Genomic DNA, 20,760 nt, shown 5'->3' on the forward strand with positions numbered 1-20,760 from the left:
ACATACTGTGCTTTTTTGATTGCAAACCTTGTGTATGACAAGCAGTACGTGCATTTCTCTAAAAACAGCTGAACTTTTTGAACTCATGTTGTTGTTATATTGTGAATGTGCTGCTCGAGATACTTGATGATGTTAATAGATGTAATAAAAGATAAAGAAGTTATTTGTGATTAATAATTTGCCTTGACTGAGTAAAATGCTTGTTGAATTAACTGTAATTGTTAGGTGAATAAAATGGGTCACATAAGATAATGACTAAATGATGAAATATTCAAATATCTAATCAGACGTTGCTTGTTTATAATTTCGACATCTTTTGCAAATATTCACAAGTTGTCACAAGATGAATCAAATGAATGAAAGAAACAAGCAGAGGTCCACAGCTGTGATCTTCAGTCATTAACTCAGACATGCAACAAAAAGCACCGAATCTGTGCTCTTAAAATAAAACACTCAGTAATGCTCAAAAGAAATAATGTAAATGTGTTTATTTTATTAGTTACTGAATATACTCTACAGACGGATGATGTTTCCTGAATCAATTCCTCTCTTTTTGATTGGTACGTATTATTGAATATATAAGTGCATTCAGAAAGTGTTCAGACCCCCGTCACTTGATCAATGTTATGATGTTTCAGCCTGATACTACAATCGTTTAAATTAGTATTTTTTTTGCCATTCATCTACACTCGCTTACCCATAATGATATAACAAAAACAGAATTGTAAAAATGTAATAAAAAAAAAAAAAAAAACCTGAAATATCACATTTACATAAGCATTCAGTCAAGATGCACAAGATCTAAAAGATGTAAAATAAATGTTATTAACTTTAACAGGAGTTATAAAACGGTTAGTTTCAATCCTAGACAATAGACGTGCTCATTCTGAAATCTAAATAAATATTCATGCTTTGTACCGTATGTGCATGCAATAATTTGCTAGTTTTGTAATTATGTTATCTAAACTTACAAGTTACCTAAACTTATTAAGAGAAATAACGCTGACCGTCACAGTGTAGCTGAATGTCAAAAAAAACTTTATTTATACCAGTGTCATTAACAAATGCAACAGACACACTCACCTTAACGGTTTTTTATAAATCCATGATCCTGCCAGATTAAAACATAAACATTGCAAATAACACCAGAATTAACAAATAATTAACGTACACATATCCTAAAAATTAACCTTGTGTAACTGATACGCTGTAAAGGGGGTACATTTTGTTCATGATTTTGAATGGAAGTCAATGACGCTCTCTGCCGGTTGGGTATACCAAGATGGCGGCTCGAACTCTGCGCTGGCTTCACCTCACGCAGTTACGTCAAGCGTTCTATGCGCAATCCAGTCATTTATATAGATCAGTGATTGGAACACATTTTTGTTCATGGTCAGGGACTATTTTTTCTAGCGGAAGGAATGCTTTTTAATGATTTAACTTCATAAAAGTTGCACTAATATATATTTTTTTACTTTAATATTGTGTGGTAACCGTTTTATAAAAGCAATAAGGTACTTGAGGCAAGTGCTGTATTGTGAATAAGTAACGGCTGAAGGGGTTGCAGGCACTTATACAAATCTAGGTATATACAAACTTGTGTATAGATGTTTTCAGCAGTAACAACATAAACATACTGCTTTCGTTGAACAAACATAACTTTTAATAAACTTTCACAAAGAATCAATAACAACAGAATCATTTTAGAGTAATTTGATAACAAGCAAAATAAATAACAAGTAGATTACCTTAGTTCAAATAATAGCTAAAGGGTATCAAAAACTACACTAAGCTAATATTACTGTGTAAAATGTGTACTTTATAATGTATACAATGTTAATTACAGATCGGCTGCCAAACCTCCCTTACGAAAATTAACCATGTTTTTTTTTGTTGTGGTAAAAGTATAGTAACCATGTTTTTGGTGTATTGATTACTATCAGCAGTACTGTAGTGTACTGTACTACAGTAGCCATGGTGTAACCTTTTGCGGTAACCGTGGTTTTACTACAGTAACCAGTAGCAAAGCCATAGTTCATTTTTGTAAGAGCTCCCTTCATGTCTCCCCTCCTCTTTAGGAAATCAAAACATTTGATATTTTTGACAATGTGTTTGTTCTAGAGTTCAGTTTAGCCACTAGTCAGACCATTAAAGGGAAAGTTCACCTTAAAATCCACAATTGTGGAAAAAAATGTGGACCTTAAAATGAAAATTCTTTCATCATTTACTCAGCCTCATGTTGTTCTAAACCTGTATGAATTTCTTTTTTCTGATGAACACAAAAGAAGATATTTTGAGAAATGAAGAAAATATTTTAATAAATGATGGTAAGCAAGCACGCAGTTGATGGTACCCATTAAATTCCATCATATTTTTTTATTCCTAATATGGAAGTCAGTGGTCACTCTAGACAAAGAGTATAGAAGAACAAGAGGGGAAACTCTCATTCGTTTTTGGCAACAGTCACTAGGTGGCGCTTCAGTAGCGCGGCCGCCATTTTGGAATGAAAATTCTCACAGCCAATTCATTCTCAATTCATTCTCAACGAATCTCACAGCCAAATCAGAAGCGCAATAGTAAGTTTCTTAAATTAAAATTTTGTTCACTTGCTACACCTACACGAAACGCTGTATTGTCTTGTATGTATGTGTTGATTTGTTATTGTTATCAGTTGTGGAATCCAATCATTAAATAGATACACGAGGTAGTTTTTTCTTGCTTTATTATATAATTCTAATTTATGCTATTTTACACATTTACTATTATTATTAGTTACCAACTCCACTAGGTATGAAATATATTTTGTACATATTAATCCCGCTACAAACATTATAATCTTATAGAACATTATGCATTGTTCTGTCTGTTATCCTGTATACTTGCCACTTTTGGGACAGTGGCTGTGTTTTTTTTACTTTATCCATTTCGAGCAATTCAGATGTATATATGTGTATATGTGTATGTATATGGAGCCAAAATATTATGTGTGGATGAGTTTATGTCGGTATGTATCTATGTAAAATTAGCCTATATAAAAGTGGAAGACTTGTCTAAATATCTGAAAATAAGCTGTAAAAAGGGATTAATGATCACTGGTCTGATTGTATGTTATTCTGTGTTATCATCATTCAGTTTCAATTTGATCTTTTAATGTACAAAGTAGCTGGTATTGCCATCACTTCTAGTTGACTCCCGATTCGCTTTCATTCCAAAATGGCGGATTCGTGGGGCTGCTGCTGGGCGCTGGTGTTGCAATGGAACGTTCTATTGAGTATCCCCCTCTTGTACTTCTATACTCTTTGCTATAGAGACAAAGCGCAGCACGTCATAACCTTAAAACCACGCCCACCAGGGGGAATACAATCCATCCGTCTCCATTGACTTTGTGTTGCGAGAGGCTGTCTCCTTGTCATTTCTGGCTTATAACAAAAATTGAATAATGCGTAAAAGCTGCTGTGTGAAAAGATGGACATCTAACAAGCCAAATTTGGTTTTCAAATTTGCATAACTGCAATCTGTCTCTATCTGCTGCGTGTTTGACATCATTTCTCAAAATATAAAGAAATTTATACAGGTTTATAACAACATGAGGATGAGAAAATTATGACAGATTTTTTATTTTAAGGTGAACTATCCCTTTAAAAAAACAGAGACCGGAAGTTAAGTTTAAATAGATTATTTTGTTTTCATTTTTAACATATAATTAGGGTGACCATACGTGCCATTCTTCCCGGACGCATCCCATCCAGGATTTCGGTGCGTCTTCCGGAAGTCGTATTTGTTGACCGCATACGCCATTCAGTTAAAAACCAACCCATTCTCACCAAAAGCGTACAAATGACACGCAGTGTGATTATCGTGCAATAGATACGCCAAATTCCGATTTTGCGTGCATATGATACGCCAGTCCTTCCCATTCACTTATATGGCGAATCGTTTCGTGACGTTTTATTTATTGTTTTCTCATTTGTTTTCTGTTTTTTTTACCATTTTCGCTTGGGTTTAGGGTTAGAACAACTTTTTGTTATATAAAAATGACATCCTAACCCAAACCCCAACTCTAACCCCAACTCCAAGCGACCATGGCTTAAATATAGATAAAAACTTAGAGAAACCTGTATATTAAATAACCTGCTTAAACAAATGTGAAATTTAACCCTAAACCCAAGCGAAAATGGTTTAAAAAACAGAAAACAAATGAGAAAACAATAAATAAAACGTCACGAAACGATTCGCCATATAAGTGAATGGGAAGGACTGGCGTATCATATGCACGCAAAATCGGAATTTGGCGTATCTATTGCACGATAATCACACTGCGTGTCATTTGTACGCATCTTGGTGAGAACGGGTTGCACAATCGTAGTTTCATTCTTACCTTAAAATGTAACGGTTGCTTTTCTGTAATAATAATAATAATTCTCTATGACATATGCGGTCGACAAATACGACTTACGGAAGACGAACACAAAATCCTGGACGGGATGCGTCCGGGAAGAATGGTACGTATGGTCACCCTACATATAATTATAGTTTATACACAACATTTAAAAAGTCTACACAAAAGTCTACACAATCAACAGGAACATACTGTATTAGGAACATACAGTAAACTATATTAGTTTATTTCAAAAGGCATACTGACTGAAGCCGTGAACTTTTTTTCATTTGGCCTGGTGAGTTGGGGTGGTAGTCCACTTACATCTAAAATCTTTTTATAACAACTCTGCAAGAAGACATTGAGAAGGTAGATTGTGAGTTTACTTTTGTGTTAATTTGTACAGTATCCAGCACTTACAACTGCAATCATACCAACCACAGAACTTTAAAGCATTAACAAACACAACATTTTGCTAACATGATTTTCCCAGCTGGAATCATTGTCTCAGCTAGCTACCCAATAGATGTCTGTAGAGAATGTAGTGTTTTATTTGCGCATGCACCAGCTGGTGGCTCATATGAGTCATCAATGACATAAGAAACAAGAAGTACTTTATAGTCGAGCTGTGCTTGAAAATAAGTGTTATTATGCCAGTGAAAAAAAACATTGTAATCCTGAAAGTATTACAATTTTGAACAAAACATAACTCTTATTAACTGTTACTGTTACTAAAATGTTACTATGTTTCTTTCTGTAACTGTAACCAGTGTTGGGGGTTTACGCATTACAAGTAACGTGCATTACATCATAATATTACTTTTCTGAAGCAACAAGTAAAGTAGCGCATTACTTTTTAAATGTACACATTTATATTTGAGTTACTTTTTCAAAAAAGTAAATGCAAGTTACTTTTTTAGTTTAATTAATTCGATTAAAAAATGATGTACTGAATTAAACTAAACTTAGTCACATTATGCACTCTATGTGTACACCCCTGTGTGGGAACAGTTTAGGTCAGAAACTGAGATGGGAGGCCAGAGCTTGACATTTTTTTGATTAACTTTTCAGAAATAAAAAACACCTGCAAGGCCTGAAAGAGATCAAGCCTCAGCCAAGAAAAAGTAATGCAAAAGTAACTAAAAAGTAACGTAAGCGTTACTTTCCATGAAAATTACTTTCCACCTCTCTGTTTATTATTAATGTCTCCAGCATGGCAAGAGTTTAAAACTTTTGCAATAGACCTTTTGCGTGTTTGCAAACAGAGATGATGTTTTTTGTGGGCGGAGCCCAACTGGTGGCAGAAAGTGAATGCTTCTCAATAGCTGTGTGAAGTGTTTTAGCATTAAACCGTGATTTTTAAGGATCCGGTGTTCTGTAGAAGTCTGTTTCCCCTATATTTCTCTTAAGTGTAATGTTTCTTATAATGTTTTCACCAAGTTACGTTTATTTTTTAAATAAATTAAAAGTTTTAATGGCTTGGCCACAGATATGCTTGCATGTATGTAATGTATATGTATTGTTCTTTATTGGTAAATCAATTATTTTTACAGTATGAATCTCTGAAGTACTTATAAGAGCAATACTATCAGGTATTCTGTATAATATCATTTATTAAACATTTAATCATTTCCTGTTTTCAATTTCTTCCTTATATTTTTATCCTACATGTTTGATCTAAAACTATTATGTTTACATACAAATTAATTTGTATAGGCCTGTTTATATATTATTAACACTTTACATCGTGTGTGTGTGTGTGTGTGTGTGTGTGCTATGTTTATATATTTATTAGTAAACATCATAATTTAGAACAAACAGGAAGAAGACATAGGCTAAGATATATGGTAAAAAGAAGTAATAGAAAATGAAAAAAAAAATACGAAAACTTTAAAAAATGGTAATATTATTGATATTTTGAACTAATTAAAATCTTTAATCTTTCTAAATAAATTATAAACGTAACATGATGAAAACGCTATAAGAAACACATAGAGGGATCAGACTTCGACAGAACACCGGATATCTTCTCTAATTATTTTCTATTCAAATAATTAAAAGATTTTCAGATGATTTCATCACTCCAGTCTGTCCGGTTGAGGGCTTTTATTGCAACCATAAACACCTACGTTTATCTTCAAATGGTGTCTTCGACGACAATATACTATAAAAATGAAGGTCATCTATTTTGGCATTCCTATTCTGACACTCAACAGCACAACAAAACATTTTCTAGTGAGTTATATTGTTCGTTTCACTCGTGTCTCATTCATTTCCACTGTTTTTCTGCCACCACATGCGCGCGTGACGTAACTGTGACGTCGACTCGCAAAAGGTCTATAGCTAAACATTTAAGTTGTTCAGTGCTGTGTTTCTGGAAAATGGAGAAGTGACATATCTCAGAATAGATAATTTATATTTGGCAGTGTTTTTTTTACACTAATTGCTTAGACACTTCGCTTATGTCCGCTGATTTTAAACCTCAGTAACCCTCAATGTTCACAGCTGACAATGAAGTATCAGAGCAAAAACCAAACCATGAGAACAAAGGGGCTTATGCCAGGTGTGGCCAACATAGTGTGATTTCAGCAATGTCTTGAATAAATGGCAGGTTATACTGTACGAGTAAATCGAATCTGATGTAAAGTATAAACCTCACGTATTGCTCTCGTACAGTCTCTATGTGTTTCCCACACTATTTTCTAGAAAGAGAAGAAAATATGCTTCAATAATCCCTGACCACATAACAGAACTTTGTCCCATCTCCACATTGGATTTCTGGAGCTTCTTAATCTCTGATGATTTGACCTTGAAATGTAAATGTGATATCTGGAATGATTTCAATTTCAGTTATCTTTTTAATGAATTTTCAGATATTTTTTAAAATTCTGTTTTTCATTAAACTTTTTCATTATGGGGTAGTGAGTGTAGATTAATTTAAACAATTGTACAATCAGGCTGCAACATAACAAAATTGATTCAAGTGAAGTGGGTCTGAATACTTTCTGAACGCACTGTAAGACTTCATCTTAATTTATTGGTACACTGTAAAAAAAACTTTGGTGTCTTAAAATTTTTTGTTGAATCAACTCGTATTTACAAGTCATTTCAACTTACTATTATTTATCTTGACTAGATATGAGTTGTTATAACTACAGGTGAGTTGTTACAACTTATAAAATTAAGTTGACTTTTCTCAACTATATTTTATAAGTTGTGACAAATCATCTCTGTTGACATGACTTGTAAATCTGAGTTGATTTAACAAAAAAATTTAAGGCAGCAAAGTTTTTTACAGTATATATAATGCATCTATAACCTGACATGAAAATGCTTTTTCTGCAGTTCTTGTGTTCAGTTCCTCAATTGATTCAACTCAACCTTTAATAAAAGTTCCCGAAACAGAACAAACAAAATCTGAAGGATCATGTGTCACCATCTCCTGTACTTATGATCCAGGACAGGACGAAAACTTGAAACTTCTTTGGTTTAAGAATCCAGTATTTGATCAAAAGGAAAAATGCTTTAATGGTACTATTGTATATAGTAACACAGGTGATCGTCCCCAGTCAGCAGGTTACTCGAGTAGAGTCGAATACATCACTGATAAAACTGAAAAACCCAGAAACTCTTGGATGATATGTGATTTAAGAATCAATGATCTACAGAAGACAGACAGTGGATATTACGGCTTTAGAATCATTGGCTCAGGCACACACAAATATATGAGCACAAATATGAGTCTCACAGTTACAGGTGAGCAATGTTTTATTTTACTGACAGTCATTATTGTTTTTTCTGAGTAACATTTATATTATAATAATATTCCACGTTTTTCAAATGAAAATTGAGCATTTAAATGAAAAGTTCACTTAAAATGAAAAATTCTGTTACGTATATTTAATTTATTTACGTTATCTGTATGTTGTTGTTTTTCTAAAGTATCTTTATGCTGTATTTAGATATTACTTTAAGATTATTAGATTTAGATTATTCATTTATTCAACAACCTTTCACTCCATGATTTTTCCTGATTTCAGACAATCCTTGTAAGGTGAAGATTGATTCATCAGAGATTAAGTATTCAGTCAAAGAGTCAGATGAATTTACTGTTCGCTGTTCAACCTCTGTTTCCTGCTCATCTCATCCTGAGTGGATTCTCCATAAACCAGGACAAGAACCAGAAAGAGTGACGTCATCAAATAATAGATTCACACAGGATCAAGAGGAAAAAGAAGGCAAAAAGATCACCAGACTGAAATTCAATCCAACATATAAAGATGACAACATGATCTTGTCTTGTCGTCCAGAAGAAAGTCAGGACAGCTGCCTCACTAGAAATATCACTCTGTCTGTTGAATGTGAGTGTGTGATTTACTATTAACTATATCCTGTGTTTATCTGATACTAACTGACTTTTCACAAATAAATCATAAAGTTCACATTAATCTGTGTAATACTTTGTTTTTGTTTCTAGATGCACCAAAGGAAGTAAAGGCAACAGTGAGCTCTGATAATGTGAAGGAAGGAGATTCTGTTACTCTCTCCTGCACCTCTAGAGGTCGCCCTGATGCCACCATCTCATGGTTCAAACAAGGGAAGGAAATATCACAACTGGCTGAGTGGAGACTAGTTAATGTTAAACCAGGAGACAGTGAAGAATACTACTGCAAAGCTGAAAACAAGCACGGAAATGTAGAATCAAATATAATTTCTATCAATGTTAAGTGTAAGTTTTTAATAAAAGTATAAATATATTATTCTCAATTTTTGTTGCTTCAAAAGTGATTATTAATTGTATCTCTCATTGATAAATAATAAAATTCATTTCTTGTGTTTGCACATTGCATTTTTCAGATGGTCCAAAACAAGTCAGTATAACACCTCCTGTTAACATCAATGATCTCAGAGAGGGAGATGAGCTGAAACTGAAGTGTTCAGTGGGGGACAGTAACCCAGCAGTCAATCAGTTTCAATGGTATAGGGATAATTCATGGCATCAAACCAGTCAGACATTAACCATCAGTCAAGTTACACCAGAGGACAAGGGCTCTTACTACTGCAAAGCAGGCAATGGAATAAAAACAACACAATCTAATAGAGTTTCAGTATCTGTAAAGTGTAAGATGTTATCATATTTACTTATTTATAAATTTATTGTTATTTTAAAGAGGATCTGAATATTCATGTTACCCGCATGAATATATTTGATATTGAATTTATCAATAACACCTCTATGTGCCTGCAAGTGCTGTTTATTTATTGACTTATTTTTACAGATTCACCACGCAATATTAAAATAGAAGGTAGCACCAAAGTTAAAGTGGGCTCCGAGCTATATCTAACATGTTCAGCTGATGCAAACCCTCCGCCATCCTCATACATTTGGAAAAACAAAACTGCAGTGGTGTCTGAAACATCTCCTCTCACATTCCCAATAACAACCAAAGAGTTATACATTCAGAGTGTGACCATTCAGGATTCAGGGACGTACACATGTGATGTTACCAATGCTATTGGTAAAAAAGCAGAATCCATAAATGTTGATGTGCTTTGTAAGTATATTTGTTCAGACTTTTCACTGTAACAGCAAATAAGGATGCATTTTTATGTTAAAAAAATACCATATTTTGCTTTTTCTACACGACTTGCTTCAAGATCAACGTTAATTTCTACAAGCATATGATTTAAACATTTTACAAATATAAGAATTTTGTAAATACACCACTAATACACATCGCATGCTTCCTAAACTATATAGATCCCCCTTCTACACCTGAGTTGATCATGAAGAGTGAGAAGACTGTGAGAGAATATGATGTGATCTCAATTATCTGCAAAGTGCAAAGTTTTCCTGCATCAGAGCTGACAGTGACCGGACCCTCTGATCTCAAAAACATTCCTACAAGTCGAATGAACAGCACTAAATCTGAAAACATGTTAAAAATCTACCTGAATATAATTGAGACAGATGCAGGTGTGTACAGGTGCACGGCAAAAAATTCAGAGGGAACAAAATACACTGAAATAAAGCTGCAGGTGTCACGTAAGTATTATAATCATTTGAGATTATGTTTCTGCCCTGACTAACAAAATAATTCAAAGAGTTTAAGGACAATGCATTGAGTTAAAATGTATGTTTATCTAAACCGATGACTAAGAGTGCCTGGATTATACAGAGAGTCATACAGTAAGATGACTTGACTATATAATTTGATATAAGACACAAAAGATAAGTATTACCTCAATTCACAAATGGCGAATTTAAATCCCTGATTTTCCACTTAGATGCACCTAAAAATGTTAGCGTGAGACCTGATGGGGATCAGACGATAGGACACAAGCTGACTCTTGCATGTAACTCTCGATCTAATCCAACATCATCCTCTTATGAGTGGAAGAAACTCATCAATGGAGAATTAAAGACAGTTGGGAAATCACAGGAACTTCACTTTCATCACCTGAACATCAGTGACTCTGGCCAATACATCTGTGTTGCTGGGAATAACATCGGAAAAGCAGAATCTCCACCAGCTTATATCAAGGTGAAATGTAAGTAGTCTATTTTACACAAGGTCAATAAATGCTTCATAACATTCACAGTTTGCATTGCATCTTTAGGCTTATCCAGTTTTCGACTGCTTCACTGTCATAAATTATATGCCATGTATAAATATTGATTATGTCTATTTTCTTCAGATATCCAAAATGTAACCATCATCCATAACATGACAGCTCAGAGGAATTGGGAGCATCCCGTCAATCTGATGTGTAGTGCTGATGCTCATCCTCCTCCGAAAGACTTCAAATGGTACAGACTGGAAAACAAAACAGTCTTATCCAACCATCAAAACTTCATCGTTCTACCTCAGAACCCAGGAATGTACTACTGCAACGCAACCAATGATGTTGGGACCTCACAATCCAAACCCATCACGCTATTTGTCCACAGTTAGTATGAAATATTAAACTATAATAATTAATAAGAAATGATAAGCCACAAATCTGTTCATAATAAAAGGTCAAAGTCAGGGCTGGAGCTTACAAATGCACTCTTAAAAATAAAGGTGCTTCATGATGTCATATAGGAACAATTTTTGGCTGAATGGTTCCATAAAGAACCTTTAACATCCAAAGAACCTTTTTGTTTCATTTTTATAAAGATTTTTAAAAAGTATGAAAGAAAGTTTTTTTCTATGGCATTGCGGTAAAAAAATTTTTTTAAGCACCTTCATTTTTTAAAGAGTTTGTTGTGGGTCTCTTTGAGAGTTTGTGCCTATAATGTTTTTCTCGTTTCGAATTAAAGATTTATTAGAGAGCCTTAGGCCATGTTTACATTAGAGCATTTGCGTTTTAAAACGGCATTTTAAAATGAAAACGATCCTCGTTTATACTGGCATTTTAAAAAGAATCTTCATCCACACTATACACCACCATAAACGCATGAAACATGACCAATCACGTAACTGGGCATGCGCATAAAAGTGTTAAATAACTTATTACTCTAATAATAGCTTACCTTTGCACGTTTATGCAGCCTAGGGGTGTGCGATATTGACAAAAATTCATACCTGGGTCCTTTGCTGGCAACTATAGCAGACACTATTTTTGAACCTATAAAAATGTGTTTGGGAAAGTCTTATACTGTTCTATTTCCCCCCTACAACATATTAATATGATTAATAGGTTAATTTTGATTTTATAACTAAACAGAAAGGTCTTTATGATCTAAAAAGAAAGCATTCAAGTGAACAGTACTAAACATTAGCGAACTTGAAGCAAAAATTAATTTCAGCAAAGCAAACTTCAATCAAACATAGTAAGAGGTAAAGTATTGCTTTAGCATACCAGAAATGCTTATTGCATTAATTTTTAAAAGTGAGCGAGGTCCGTGCACGTCCTCCGCTAGCAACACACAAATAGCTAAAAGCGCAAGCGCCTAAACGAGCATTATATTAATGACGTTGAGTTTATTGTTTTTATTAATTTATATTCACAAAACGTATCAACAAAACATTGATTAAAATTAAGAGACAAATTATCTGAAACGAAATTCATTTTAAAGTAGCAAACAAAACTTACATTAAACTGGAAAATAATGTCTGACCCATTACAATTCTCCCTTCATATTGGCCTTTACAACGCCTATATGGCGTTTAAAATTACAGTCTATCTTTCGTAAGCTAACTAAATTTAAACAAAACATAAACACTTATAATGTTCTAGCTCCCCCTACAACATATTAATATGATTAATAAGTTAATTTTGATTTTATAACTAAACAGAAAGGTCTTTATGATTTAAAAAGAAAGCATTCAAGTGAACAGTACTAAACAGTAGCGAACTTGAAGCAAAAATAAATTTCAGCAAATGCAAACTTCAATCAAACATAGTAAGAAGTGAAGTATTGCTTTAGCCTACCAGAAATGCTTATTGCAATAATTTTTAAAAGTGTGCGAGGTCCGTGCACGTCCTCCGCTAGCAACACACAAATAGCTTAAAGCCAAGCGCCTAGACGAGCATTATATTAATGACGTTGAGTTTATTGTTTTTATTAATTTATATTCACAAAACTTATAAACAAAACATCGATTAAAATTAAGAGACAAATTATTTGAAACGAAATTCATTTTAAAGTAGCAAACAAAACTTACATTAAACTGGAAAATAATGTCTGACCCATTATAATTCTCCCTTCATATTGGCCTTTGCAACGCCTATGGCGTTTAAAATTACAGTCTATCTTTCGTAAGCTAACTAAATTTAAACAAAACATAAACACATTTAACCCAACAATACTCAAACATTAATATAAAACAGACATTATCTATAAGGATACATGTTAAAACAATCCGATATAGCGTTTATAATAGCTGGTTGGTAGATGTTTACTATTTTTGGCAAAACCTCCGTTGCAAACCAACATTTACATGAATAAAATAATTTTTACTTTGAAAATGATGCGCTGTCACGTTAACGTCAGCTGTTCGTTTACATAAGACTCCGTCTACGTTCATTTACACTCAGGCTATGTTTACATTAATGCGTTTATGCTTTAAAACGCATTACTTTTGCTACGTTTACGCCTTTCATCTACACTACATCACCGTTTTCGACCCTCATAAATGGATTCGTTCGCAAACGCTGAAGACCCTGTTTTAGTTTGAGAACTCAGACGTTGCTCTGAATGTAAATGAACGTAGACGCAACGTCTGAGTTCTCAAACTAAAACAGGGTCTTCAGCGTTTGCGAACGAATCCGTTTATGAGGGTCGAAAACGGTGATGTAGTGTAGATGAAAGGCGTAAACGTAGCAAAAGTAATGCGTTTTAAAGCATAAACGCATTAATGTAAACATAGCCTGAGTGTAAATGAACGTTGACGGAGTCTTATGTAAACGAACAGCTGACGTTAACGTGACAGCGCATCATTTTCAAAGTAAAAATTATTTTATTCATGTAAATGTTGGTTTGCAACGGAGGTTTTGCCAAAAATAGTAAACATCTACCAACCAGCTATTATAAACGCTATATCGGATTGTTTTAACATGTATCCTTATAGATAATGTCTGTTTTATATTAATGTTTGAGTATTGTTGGGTTAAATGTGTTTATGTTTTGTTTAAATTTAGTTAGCTTACGAAAGATAGACTGTAATTTTAAACGCCATATAGGCGTTGCAAAGGCCAATATGAAGGGAGAATTGTAATGGGTCAGACATTATTTTCCAGTTTAATGTAAGTTTTGTTTGCTACTTTAAAATGAATTTCGTTTCAAATAATTTGTCTCTTAATTTTAATCGATGTTTTGTTTATAAGTTTTGTGAATATAAATTAATAAAAACAATAAACTCAACGTCATTAATATAATGCTCGTCTAGGCGCTTGGCTTTAAGCTATTTGTGTGTTGCTAGCGGAGGACGTGCACGGACCTCGCACACTTTTAAAAATTAATGCAATAAGCATTTCTGGTATGCTAAAGCAATACTTCACTTCTTACTATGTTTGATTGAAGTTTGCATTTGCTGAAATTTATTTTTGCTTCAAGTTCGCTACTGTTTAGTACTGTTCACTTGAATGCTTTCTTTTTAAATCATAAAGACCTTTCTGTTTAGTTATAAAATCAAAATTAACTTATTAATCATATTAATATGTTGTAGGGGGAGCTAGAACATTATAAGTGTTTATGTTTTGTTTAAATTTAGTTAGCTTACGAAAGATAGACTGTAATTTTAAACGCCATATAGGCGTTGTAAAGGCCAATATGAAGGGAGAATTGTAATGGGTCAGACATTATTTTCCAGTTTAATGTAAGTTTTGTTTGCTACTTTAAAATGAATTTCGTTTCAGATAATTTGTCTCTTAATTTTAATCAATGTTTTGTTGATACGTTTTGTGAATATAAATTAATAAAAACAATAAACTCAACGTCATTAATATAATGCTCGTTTAGGCGCTTGCGCTTTTAGCTATTTGTGTGTTGCTAGCGGAGGACGTGCACGGACCTCGCTCACTTTTAAAAATTAATGCAATAAGCATTTCTGGTATGCTAAAGCAATACTTCACCTCTTACTATGTTTGATTGAAGTTTGCTTTGCTGAAATTAATTTTTGCTTCAAGTTCGCTAATGTTTAGTACTGTTCACTTGAATGCTTTCTTTTTAGATCATAAAGACCTTTCTGTTTAGTTATAAAATCAAAATTAACCTATTAATCATATTAATATGTTGTAGGGGGGAAATAGAACAGTATAAGACTTTCCCAAACACATTTTTATAGGTTCAAAAATAGTGTCTGCTATAGTTGCCAGCAAAGGACCCAGGTATGAATTTTTGTCAATATCGCACACCCCTAGGCTGCATAAACGTGCAAAGGTAAGCTATTATTAGAGTAATAAGTTATTTAACACTTTTATGCGCATGCCCAGTTACGTGATTGGTCATGTTTCATGCGTTTATGGTGGTGTATAGTGTGGATGAAGATTCTTTTTAAAATGCCAGTATAAACGAGGATCGTTTTCATTTTAAAATGCCGTTTTAAAACGCAAATGCTCTAATGTAAACATGGCCTCAGAGCAACGTCTGAGTTCTCAAACTAAAACAGGGTCTTCAGCATTTGCGAACGAATCCGTTTATGAGGGTCGAAAACGGTGATGTAGTGTAGATGAAAGGCGTAAACGTAGCAAAAGTAATGCGTTTTAAAGCATAAACGCATTAATGTAAACATAGCCTTAAGCAGCTCTGACATTGTATATGTAATTGATCTACTTTTCTGCAACCTTCTTTTCTCATTGTTTCTCATCTCTTACCTAAATGTAGGCAGACTTACGCTGTTCATTACGCTGTTCATCTCCATCATTCTGCTGCTGATTCTCATTGCTCTGGCCATCTTTTTGATACGCAGGTACATTCCTCTTTTATCCTATACATTAGTTACAAAGGGACTTTATGTTGCTAAATTAATATTTAAATGGTTAGTCAATTTAAAAAAAAAAATCCAGATAATTTACTCACCACCATGTCATCCAAAATGTTGATGTCTTTCTTTGTTCAGCCGAGAAGATATTATGTTTTTTGAGGAAAACATTCCAGGATTTTTCTCATTTTAATGGACTTTAATGGACCCCAACACTTAACAGTTTTAATGCAGTTTAAAATTGCAGTTTCAAAGGACTCTAAACGATCATAAACGAGGCAATAATGCCGGTTTCACACCGCATGCGTGAACAGCGCGTAAGCGACGCATGTTTTTTTCGGCGCCCATGTTTACAAGTTAAAGCATGTACACCGCACGCGTGAGCAGCTCGTGCTCCCGTGGCAGGAGCGTTGCTGAAGCAGCAGTGCTGCTATCGTTTCGGCGTCGGCTCTATTTTTGCTGCGCTGCTCACGCTCAATTAAAGTGACAGTGCATTGTTTATGGTTTAAATGGTCGTGGATTGACGCGAAAAAGTGTAATTTTACAATAAAATCATGAATGTGACGCCAAGTGTGTTTGAAACAGTCATGACTTTGAGCAATTTAAAAGAAAGCAATGAAATATTAACACACTGTTGCCAGAAGACTGCATTCATTCACTTTCTGCCCAGCAAATGAGTCCTCATCTATCTTAATAATCTTCAGAGAAATAGATTCATCTATAAATTTAAATCTTATGCTTAAACTGTTGAAGGGAAACACGATCGACTGCTTCATGCTGTCAATCACTGAGTGTATTCTTTATTTTATCGTAAAACTTCAGAGAAACAGATTTTATAATGTGCCATGGGCGTTTTATGTCTATAATTGTGTTTTGTGTCTATATCTGTTATTACACGGACCAGAACAGCACGAAAACAATGTGGATTAAACAAATCACAGTTATATAAATTACACTGACCTTCAAAAAGCGTCTTGAAGAGGTTTTGCTCATAAATGCATATAAAATAATGTAATGTGAACTTGAGATTTTTATACTGTTATTTAAACTGCGCAGTATGCGCTGCAAATGCAGCCGGTGTGAAAGCACAATGGCCACGCGCAGCAAACGCTCTCCTCACGCGCTGCTCACGCATGCGGTGTGAAACCGGCGTAAGGGTCTTATCTAGCAAAACGATTGTCATTTTTAACAAGAAAAAATACAAAATATGCACTTTTAAACCACAACTTCCCGTATATCTCTGGTCCTATAGGCCAGCATCCATTTTAAACAATAAACTGACACAAAGACATTAATTAGTATCATTCCACATACAACAACATCAGAACGGTCCTCTTTCTCCACACATGTAAACACTGGGGTATAGTTTTGCATACATTATCCGTGACCTCTTGACGTGATAACGTATTGGGTGAGGTCGTGCTGGCGCATCACAGGACCGGAGATAGATGAGAAGTTGTGGTTTAAAAGAGCATATTTAAATTTTTTCTTGTCAAAAATGACAATCGTTTCGCTAGATAAGAACCTTATACCTCGTTTGGGATCGTTTAGAGTCCTTTGACACTAAGTTGAAAAAAAAATGTTAAGTGTTGAGTTAAGTGTTAAGTGTTGGGGTCCATTAAAGTCCATCAAAATGTGAAAAATCCTGGAATGTTTTCCTGAAAAAAACATAATTTATTCTCGACTGAACAAAGAAAGACAGTAACATTTTGGATGGCATGGTGGTGAGTAAATTATCTGGATTTTTTTTTAAGAAAATTGACTAATCCTTTAATAATACATCAAAGAACCATACTAAGATGAAAGAATAACCTAATTCGTTTAAGTTTTAGTAGGTTGGTTTGTTATTGATTTTTGTTTGTGGCTCACAGACGTTTAGCTGATGCTTTTTTTCTTTGGCAGAGAAATCATCAAGGCAAGATTAGATCAACAGAATGGAGCAGATTATCCATTGCATTTTATCCCAATGTTCCTGTCACGCTCTTCCACAGTGACAAACTTGCTTTTATTGGTTATTTTACTTCTGTTTGCATGAACAAGCTTAAAATAGCTTAATCTTTATATTCAAAATAAGATGCACAAAAACTTGTCTTTCTGTTTAAAAGTTTATATCTAAGTTCGGTGTACACACAGGGATCTCAAAATAATACCCGGGAGAATTTGTCGATGGCTGGAATTTCTGATCCAAACAATGGAAGGACTGTATACTCGGAGATAGTACTCCATTCGCAAGATCCTGCAAAAACACAGGCTCCTGGTGCAAGGTAAAATCAGCTGGAATAATCCTTGATGTGTTTAATATTTCCACTTTATGTCATTTATCTTTGTCTTTTAAGGCCGGTATCCAATAACCAAAAACAAAAAGTGGCTCAAGTGAAACAGGTGAGTGAATGATTTCCATTAAATGACGCAGGGTGTCAATACCAAATCAAATAATGGAGTACAGTATGCTAGCAAGTCCATGCAAGTCTTTTTTATTCATAGGGAAACCCTAAAAAACAAGACAACGGGGACAACAACTCCCTAAACTATGCTACATTGGAGTTCAAGGGGAAAAATGAACCAGCAAAAAGGTAATGCAGATTTTACATAAGAGATAATGTATAGGCAGACGGTTTTTATCACAGAAATAAGCCCACACAGTGTGATCTTGTTATTTCACGATAACATCCGTCTGCCTGTACATTATTGCGCTTATTACACGCATATTTACCTTATAAGTAAGATAAGGAATATTAAATATTGATTTGAAATATATTTAATTTGCACATTTTTAACGAACGTACACCTTTCGCGATGAAAACTCGTTTACTTTTGGTTTTAAGATAACATCACGAAAACACTATTTGGTTTAATTATTTGTTAAAATATGTCATTAAAATCAGTGGTGGCTCGTAACTGCTCTTCTGAGGGGCGCAAATGAAAAAAAAAATGTGTTCGGAGTGTCATGTGTGTTCCTTGTGTTTTCAAAATATGTGTTTGTTGTGTTATGTGTTTTGTCAAAATAAGTGCCTGCTGCACACGCGTCAAAATCGTTTATGATAAAAGAGACGCTCATGTTCACAAGACACTCCTTTAACAGTAAACTTTGATTACTCATGAGATTATGCGAGTATCTGGCAAACGCGAGCGTATCATAAACCCTTTAGATGTGTCTGCAGCAGGCACTTATTTTGACAAGACACGTGATGCACACAGGTTCACTTGACACGCAGAACACATATTATGAAATTACCAACCACACACATGATGGGCTACGAACTTCGCATTGTGCGCCCTCGAAAACAGAAGTCAACGGCCGCCACTGATTAAAATACATTTATATTTAATTTTTGTGTGATATTAAACTTTACCTGTCACAATGATTTGCAGCATCCGGGTTACCTTGTGTTATTTTGAACGGTTGTTATCTAGGAATGAGAGACCAGCAAATATCACGACTGGCCAATAAGAAACAATCTATTAATTATAGTAAAATATCAGACTACTGATAAAGATTTGTAAGCCACACAATTTGCATATTACAGTATGGGTCCGTTTCCTGGACAGGGCTTATTGGCCCCAGATTAAAATACATGTTTAAGCTACATTAAAAACATCTTGCACTGACATATCTTAACATATATCACTGCCTTTGTTTTGTCTCAAGATGCAAATCAAAATGGTTTTGTAAAGTAAAGTAAAAAAATACTTAAATGTCTTAATATAGTCATAAATTAATCTAAACCCTGTATGGTAAATTGATCCTGAATCTTATAAACTGATTCCATAATTTACTGTAAATACATTTTGTGATTCATTTCTGTTTTGTAAAAAAAGCTGGCAGCAAAAAAGTTGACCCTATTGATTTCACATGGTTGTTTCTTCAGAGCTTCTGAAAATACTGGTTTAGCGGTCTACGCCAAGGTGGCAAAGAAAAAACAATCAAAGGTAACTCTACTCTAACCTGAATACTGTACATCCTAAAAATTATATTATATCAACATATGTTTGCATGTTACTTAAGCAATTAAGTGAAACAATTTCAACTTGATTTTCTACATTATGTCAACTTATTACAAGTAAAAACATAAAAAGTAGGTTGGATTGACTTGCAAAATTAAGTTGATTAAATGTCACGCTGAATTGTGTTTTTTAAAGTGTTTAATCCGGTTGTTTAATTATTTTACTTCCTTCCCAGAATACTGAGCCAGAGCAAGATTATGAGAACGTTTCTTCTGCATGTGCCCCAAAACTTCAGTTCAATAATTTAGACTGGGAGTCAGATACCAGCGAAGAAGATGAAATAAATTACAGCATCGTGTCTTGTCCTGCTAAGCCTGGTCTCAGAGGACCCAAACCCAAACAGGAGAGTGATTCGAGTACTAGTTCTGATGAAGACAGCACCGTATATTCAGCAATAAAAAAATAAAAGTCAGGAAGACATGGTGATGTATATTATTTTTATATCTGAAAGATGTGCCAAACCTATGATGTAATTAAATATTTTTTTCAAACACAATCTCATTGCTATTTATAACTATTTTACGAGGTGGCTAATTAGTATGATCACATGCATACATGTGTTTTTGGCCCAATGCTATTGGGCTTCATTATTGCTATTTTTAATTACCCACCTTATTAAAACGTTACAAAGTGCAATGGGATCCGACCGCTAATTCATTTGTCAAAGGCTTTTAAAAAAAATTATGTTCTGTAAGTTGAACAAATTCACATTTGGATTCGTGTATTGCAGAAGTTTTTATAAGTAAATCCAAATGAATTCAGCAAACCATGTCATGAACACAACCTTATATTGAAAGGTTCTGTATGCTACTGTAAATATATCAATCCTTTGAATGCAATAGTTGTGCCAAATGCTTGTGTGATGAGCTTGATAACTGTTTTGTGCAAAAAACTGCAAAAAAAAATGCAAAAAAAAAAAAAAAAAACAGCTACAAAGGCTTCTTATAGACGTTTAATTTTTATACA

At 34.1% G+C, this 20,760-nt stretch overlaps 1 protein-coding gene across 2 annotated transcripts in view; it reads left to right on the plus strand.

The window, feature by feature from the left end:
- Positions 1–20,209, plus strand: part of LOC135770761 (B-cell receptor CD22-like) — a 113,452-nt gene extending 93,243 nt beyond the window's left edge. For both annotated transcript variants that reach the window (XM_065280548.2, XM_065280549.2), the window contains exons 11-18: positions 11,078–11,329; positions 15,693–15,777; positions 17,692–17,800; positions 17,923–18,053; positions 18,126–18,171; positions 18,274–18,362; positions 19,659–19,719; positions 19,970–20,209. In XM_065280548.2, coding sequence (XP_065136620.1) covers positions 11,078–11,329; positions 15,693–15,777; positions 17,692–17,800; positions 17,923–18,053; positions 18,126–18,171; positions 18,274–18,362; positions 19,659–19,719; positions 19,970–20,200 — 1,004 coding nt within the window. In that variant the 3' untranslated portion in view covers positions 20,201–20,209. The remainder of the gene's footprint in view (positions 1–11,077; positions 11,330–15,692; positions 15,778–17,691; positions 17,801–17,922; positions 18,054–18,125; positions 18,172–18,273; positions 18,363–19,658; positions 19,720–19,969) is intronic.
- The last annotated feature ends 551 nt before the right edge of the window (positions 20,210–20,760 follow it).

Source organism: Paramisgurnus dabryanus, chromosome 8 (assembly GCF_030506205.2).
Source record: "Paramisgurnus dabryanus chromosome 8, PD_genome_1.1, whole genome shotgun sequence".
Taxonomy (NCBI): domain Eukaryota; kingdom Metazoa; phylum Chordata; class Actinopteri; order Cypriniformes; family Cobitidae; genus Paramisgurnus; species Paramisgurnus dabryanus.